The sequence below is a fragment of the Fukomys damarensis genome, unplaced genomic scaffold (assembly GCF_012274545.1).
Source record: "Fukomys damarensis isolate Sample0158 unplaced genomic scaffold, DMR_v1.0_HiC HiC_scaffold_21, whole genome shotgun sequence".
Taxonomy (NCBI): Eukaryota; Metazoa; Chordata; class Mammalia; order Rodentia; family Bathyergidae; genus Fukomys; species Fukomys damarensis.
The window spans coordinates 31,609,042-31,616,034 of record NW_022900933.1 but is presented as its reverse complement, the minus strand read 5'-3'; the positions used below and the strand labels follow the sequence as shown (position 1 = coordinate 31,616,034).

Genomic DNA, 6,993 nt, shown 5'->3' with positions numbered 1-6,993 from the left:
ATTCGTGTATCTCTTTTAAAATTTCTTTCAAGTCCCTATTCAAAGATTACTTTATCAGTGAATGAGGTTATTTTCTGATTTTTGAATGTACATTATAAGTATCTCTTACCACGTCCTTCCTATATCCTATCCTGTTTATTCCTGCCCCACATAGTCATTACCACCTAACATTTATTACATTTTATTATCTATGGCTTTCCAGTAGGATTCAAGCTTCATGAGGCCAAGGGCCTGTGTGTGTGTGTGTGTGTGTGTGTGTGTGTGTGTGTTTTCCTTCTGCTCTGCCCAGATTAATAGATACATTAATAATTTACTGATTATTTGCATGACATTTAAAAAAACTTTGAAAACACTTCAATATAAATATGTTCTGGGCACTGATTCAAGAATATTTCTTAGAAATATTGCCTAAGCCCCAGTAAGCGCCATTATCGTCATTCTCTCTCTCTCTTTTGGGGGGGGGTTGGGGGGTGGAACTTGTGACCTTGCACTTGCCAGGCAGACTGGGCACCACTGAGCTACATCCCAGACCCTATTATTCTCCATTAAAAAAAAAATCATTCTCCATTTTTATAAATCACAAATGGATGCACGCAGAGGTAAAGCAACCTATTGAAGGTCATATAGCTAATAGCTCACATACCCAGGCAGGCTCCAAAGCCTGTACAGCTGATTCTTGGAGTGTAATATCTTTCTCATAAACTTACAGAAAGCATTTAGCACTTCCAGAATGAGATGAAAATTTAGTTTTAAAACCACTCGGATTTCAGGGAGAACTATTACTGGCTGTTATGAGATTCCAAATATTTGGAGGCATTCCCAGTGTCGGGTTCACTAACAGGGTAATCTGCTATAGCCCATTCTGTGAAAAAAAATCCAAAAAGAGATGTCAGCATGTCTAGTGCTATGCTGAAAAAAACTGTAGACCTTTTCAAAACAAAAACGTGGTAGTCTCCTTGGGGAGGTGCTCGGTGTCTATGCACCCGGGCACCATTTCCTTGAAATACGTGACTACTTTTCTTCCTTTAAGGGAGAACGCAGACGAGCAGGATACTGGTATGTTAAAAGTCAGTGTGTGGCGACAGGGATTTGGCTCAGTGTTTCCGCCGCCTGCCTTGCAAGTGCAAGGACCCGAGTGGGTGCGGGGGGTGAGGGCATTGGCACAACTTGTGCCACCGATATGATAGGAATGCAGTTTTTGTTGTTGTTGTTTGTTTTAAAGGTTAACATAGGGTCTTCCTAAATTGCCCAGGCTTCTTGCCTTGGCCTCCAAGAGGGCTGGGATTACAGGTGTGCGCCACCACGCCTAGCTAATAGGAATGTTTACATCGAACAGAAGTTCTGCATTAAATCAAACTGCTGGCCTTTAATAAGTCATTTCGTCCCGCGATGGACCCACCTGCTTCAGAAATAAAGCTCATCGTATTAAAGTAGGCAAAGTTCCAATTGTGAGTTGGAAAGCCACCAGAAGGTAATCATGAAACATTGCGTTTCTTGCCTAGGCACTTCAACTTGCAACCCCACCTTCGTGGCCTCGGTTCCTACTACTGTACAGCGCCTGGCAAGCGCAGCCCCGCAGAGAAATGGATACAATAACGAGGGGTCTTTGAGTCCCTTCCCGCCCGAGGAAACGACCTGGCCAAGTCTTGAACCGCTCGCTGCCCACGCGAACGCAGTCAGGGTTAAAACACTCAGTTTGAACAACCCAGTGACTGTCCAGGGCTCTCGGGTCTCGCCGGCTTCAGGCGGCTCTCTTCAAGGGTTGGCTCTACCTGGGAACCCTGGCTCCTCGAGTGCAATGCTTTTTCCCGTACGCCTCCCGCAGCCAAATCCAGCAGTTTACTTGGCTAACACTGGAGGACGGCCGCACTCGGTCCTCCGCGATCCCAGCCTCCTTTGCGCCAATGACAGGTCTGACAGCTTCGCAGGGCATTTCTACCCCGCCGCCGTACCTCTCTATGATCCGCTACTGCGTTTAACGCTGGTATCATGGCGGCGAGCGTCGAGTTGGCAGGAATAGTCTTCGGAACTGGGGAAAGTCACTAAAGCTGAGGAAGAAGTGGCCAGGCCGGGGAACAGGAAGTCGTGAGAATGACCAGAAACCCCGCGGGTGTGACTGTGTCACTAGAGGCCAGCCCCTGGTAAAGCTCCGGGTCGGGCCTCTGCGTATTTCGAAGAACCGTGTTGTGGTTCCAAACCTGGGCTCGTTAATCGGGACTCGTTCCGCAGCGGCTCAGGACAGTCAGCTGGATCAAGCGGGCTAAATAGTTCACGAAACCCGCAGAGATGTCGTCCTGGCTTGGGGGCTTCGGGTCCGGCTTGGGCCAGTCTCTGGGTCAAGTGGGGGGCAGCCTGGCTTCCCTCACCGGCCAGATTTCAAACTTCACCAAGGATATGCTGATGGAGGGTACGGAGGAAGTGGAAGGTAACAGCTGGCGGTGTGTCGGGGTGTGTGGGGGGGCGGTTCCTGGGACCCTAGGGACGCCCATTTGCCAGGAGACCCCAGGGTACGGAGGAAGTGGAAGGTAACAGCTGGCGGTGTGTGTGTGTGTGTGTGTGTGTGTGTGTGTGTATGAAGGTAACAGCTGGCGGGGTGTGTGTGTGGGGGTTCCTGGGACCCTGGGGACGCCCATTTGCCAGGAGACCCCAGGTGACCTAGCACTCACTTTGCTCTTTTCCTTTGCGTTCCTTTTGCCTCCTCAACTAGTTTTCTGTGATGAAAGACCACAGGGACCCAGGAGAAGAGTTCTGCTTCCTCTCTTTGGAGATGGTTTATCTCAAAGTGGACTGTGATTATTGAGTAGTTTCCTTTTGCTTGACCCGTCCATCCCCACATTTTAATTTTGCCCTTAGTTTGGGGAGCAGATCTGATTTTTGACAATTTTCCTCTACTTTAACAGAGTTAAAACAAGACAAATAGTTACTGTTTGCTTTAAATTTTTGTAATAATTGAAATTGCTCACAGTGAAAACATTTGGTAACTCTTGCCCCTAATATCATGTGTATATTACTTATAATGAAACATAGCCGTGTTTCTCTATTCACTTATTTTGTAGTTCGTACCTTGTGTTGACACCTTGCAACTTTCCAGCTGAAAGTGCTTTTATGTAAAATTTCTCATTTCTCACATATTTTGACAGTAGAATAGGGATGATAACCTATTCTTTGGGTATCTTTAGCACCCTTTACTTTTTGTTGTTTTGGTGGTTCTGAAGATTGAACCAAAGACCTTGACACTGAACTACATTCCTTACCCTTTATTTTATTTTATTTTTTTTTAACTTTTAGACAGGATTTGATTAGTTGCCCAGGTTAGGGTCAGTTGCAATCCCCCTGCCTCAACCTCTCAGAGCGCTAGGTTACAGGTGTGGGCTACAGCACCTGGCATACTCACTCATTTTTAAAGTCTTTTTGTTTTACTATTGAATTTACACCTAGAGTTACATGATCATCAATGGTTAATTAATACTCTGACTTTGTGATGTTTCTTTCAGCACTTGCCCAAAGGAGTTTGGATCAAAAGAGTTGTTAAATTTCAATTTCAATCAAGGTCTGCCTACATGGGAGATAATGGGCTGGATTTTTAGATGAGAGCAATTCCTTTGACAGCTTTTTTTTTCTTACAAATTAATAAATTAGCATTCTGGTTTAATGGAATGGGGATCCTGGGGATTCATGCATACTAAGCATTCACTCTACCACTAAGTTACACTCTTAGAATCCCCCTTTTTTGTCATGATTTGAGATTTTGTTTGTTTTTGTTTTGTTTTGTTATCTCTGTAGTCCAGGCTGGCCTCAAACGTGCAATCCTCCTGCCTCAGCTTCAGTCTCGTGAGTGATATAAGTGTGCAGCATCACTAGGGCATTTCGTATTTATTTGTTGGAAGTAAAGGAAAATGGTTTGATGGAAAGTGCTTACATTTATGATTTCAGTGTGGCATCTGTTTGGAAGGAGGAAGACTGGGGAGCTGCCAGAACTCATTTAACTGTGCAGAGGCCCCTTGGGTAAGGGGTGCATCTGAGGGGACAGGTTTGGGATGAGAACACAAGTCCAGGAATGGTCATAGCATCTCAAGAGTGGGCAGAGGCAGGGAAGAACCAATCCCTGTGAGGAAATCACATGTTTCCCTGTTTGTCTGGGATAGGAGAAGCAGCTGTCTGTTCCACTCACCTCAAACTAGAAACTCTGCGCCCCAGCCTAAATATTGGGCAGGTACAGAGTGGGATTCATTTGCTTATTCCTACACATGGTGTTCCCATATCCCCCCACCCTCTCCCTCCCTCTCCCCTCCCTCGCTTCCTGTCTTTTTCTCTTCCCTCATTCCCTCTTTTCCTCCTTCCTTCCAGCATTGGGAATTAAACCTAAGGCCTTACCTTAACACTGATCTACATTCTCTCTCTCTCTCTCTCTCTCTCTTCCCTCCCTCTCCCACTCCCTCTCCCTCCCCTTCTCCCCCTCCTCTTCTGATCTTCCTGCCTCAGCCTCATAGAATGCTGGGATTACAGGCTTGTGCCACCACACCTGGCTCCATAATTTTGTTATGTACCCAACTTCCTAAACTGCACACATCTTTATCTTTTTCATCTGTTTCCAGTTGGTTGCTAAATCTTATTCATCCTTTGTTGGGGTTATTGTTCTTTCCTTGACTTCCTTCATCCTTTTTGTTTGTTTGTTTGTTTTATTTTTGTTGTTTTTTGAGACAGGCTCTCACTATGTAGTTCAGGCTGGCCTCAAACTCAGCAATTCCTCTGCCTCAGCCTCCCAAATTCTGGGATAACTGGCATGTGCAACCACACTCAGAGGTGATTACTCCTTCTTTTGGAGTTCAGAGCAGTTTCTCTTTGGTGTCCTTTTCCTGTTCCAGTTGATTTTCTTTTGTACTGTTACTTACTTTTCTAATAGCAAATATGCTTAAACATCTCTCAACCTATTACTTACAGGATAAAATTCAAATCTCTCAGTTTTGGAAGCCTGGGACCTTTCCTTATGGCTTCACCTATTTTTTATAATCGCCATACGAATTGCCATATCTGCACACTTTCATGTACACACCTGTGCAAGAGCTCCTCCCACATGAAACCTTGGTACCCACACAAACCAAACCTCTGCAGGGTCATCCTTTCCTTCTCTACTTCTTTCTTACCCCTCTTTCCCCAGAAACAGTTTACCTGTACAACCCTACTCATCTGTGAGGGACTTGGTGAAACCACTCTAACTGCCATGCAGGTGAGTAGATAGCCAGTGATCTGAGTTGCTAATGGAAGCATGTGGCTCTGTCCCTGATAGCACTTGTTAAACTGAGCTATAATTCATTTCTTTCCTTGAAGCATAGGATGGAGACCAAGTTTTTTTGCTCCTTATGTTACCAGTGTGTAGCTTCTTCCTTAGTACATAGTAGATGCTCAGTAAAAGTTGTGTGAGTATGTGACTGGAGATTTGCTAAGCTTAACACTTTTATTCTGTTCCTTTTGTATTATAATAGGACTTGCTTCATACCTGTTTTATGAGTTTTATAAATTATTTAAAAATTGAATAGCATTCATTTGTTCATTTGACTGTTTAGAAGGTCTACTTCGTCTCAACAATGTAATGTACAAGAAAACAGCACAATTGGTACAACTTGGAAATCACCCATATTTACAATATTAGAAGATTGCTCTTTTACCAAACACCATATTAACTGATTTTGTCAAGGTTGAAAGCTTGAGCTTTTAAATTAGACAGGGTTTGAAACTCCATTTCCATGCATTACAAGTTGTGGGATCTTTGGCAAATTATTTAATAGCTTCCAAAAACACAGTGTCCTTTTCTTAAAAAAAAAAAAAAAGGAATTATTGTGCCAATTGTGAATTTGAGAGCATTAAATGAAATGGTGAATGTAGAATGTCTAGATTGGTGCCTAGCAAATAGTAACCATTAAAAAATGGTAGGTGTTTTCTTCCTTCATTGAGAAAGTCAGCTGCCATGTATCCCCCTTTACTTACAAGTCCAGGCCACATATAAAGTTACATATCTATGGGCTGGAGATTTAGTTCCGTGGTGCTGCCCCTGCCTGGCAAGCGGAAGGTCCTGAGTTTGATTCCAGGTACCAAAAAAAAAGTTATATATATGTATCATTCACTTAGAGGGGGGAGGGAGAGAGGATGGGGAGGGGTTCCTCATACACTTTTAATATTCTCCTTGAAGCAATTGCTGCTTTTAACAACTGCTTTCCTAAACAGATTAGATTATACTTAGTCCTCTTCAGAGTAGCAATTAGAGTTCTTTCAGAGCTTCAAGCAAGATGTACAAACAGTTGCAGAAGCAGCCCTACCTGGTGATTTTCAAAACAGGAAGAGTGTTTGTCACTGTAATGTACACCTATGCTACTTGCATATTTCAAAATTAAATGTTGGTTAAGAGAAGTATTTTTATAATGTTGAAGTGCTTTGAATAATGAAAAATAAAGATTAAAATAGCACTACTGACCCCCCCGCCACACACACACCATCTGCCTTGGAAATGATGGATCCCTGACAGGATCAGTGTGCTGTTTTGGCTCTGCTGGGCTCTCACTACTTTTAAATGAAAAGCATACAACCACGTCAAGCTCATTCCCATGTTGACTGAATTGCATGTGTGTTGTTTAGTGTTTCGTTTTTCTTCTTTGTTTATATGTCACTCATGATTGGATAATGTTGAATAATGGAAGTTAGAAATAAGGCCCTAAGCCCCAGTTGAACAAATTAAATCTAAAATTACAGCATAAGATAAAAGTGAAATTTACAAAAATCTCCAATTTCCTACAAGAAAAATGTTAATGAATACTGCCAAAGAGTAAAGATAGAGGACATAAATTTCCTATCAGCCTAGGATTCTATTTAAATTCAGTGAAATATATTCATCTTAAAATCTCTGTTTAGGCCTGGGAGGTATAGCTCAGTGGTAGTGTTGGCCTTGCATCCACAAGCCTGGGTTTAATCCCTAGCATTGCCAAAAAAAAAAAAAAAAAA

The 6,993-nt window shown here is 43.1% G+C and overlaps 1 protein-coding gene across 1 annotated transcript in view; it reads left to right on the top strand.

Annotated features, from left to right (window-relative positions):
• The first annotated feature begins 1,953 nt into the window (after positions 1-1,953).
• The window catches only part of Trip11 (thyroid hormone receptor interactor 11), a 76,763-nt gene continuing 71,723 nt past the window's right edge, over positions 1,954-6,993 (top strand). The window contains exon 1 of the mRNA XM_010616322.3: positions 1,954-2,425. Within this exon, the coding sequence (XP_010614624.1) occupies positions 2,287-2,425 (139 nt within the window). The 5' untranslated portion in view covers positions 1,954-2,286. The remainder of the gene's footprint in view (positions 2,426-6,993) is intronic.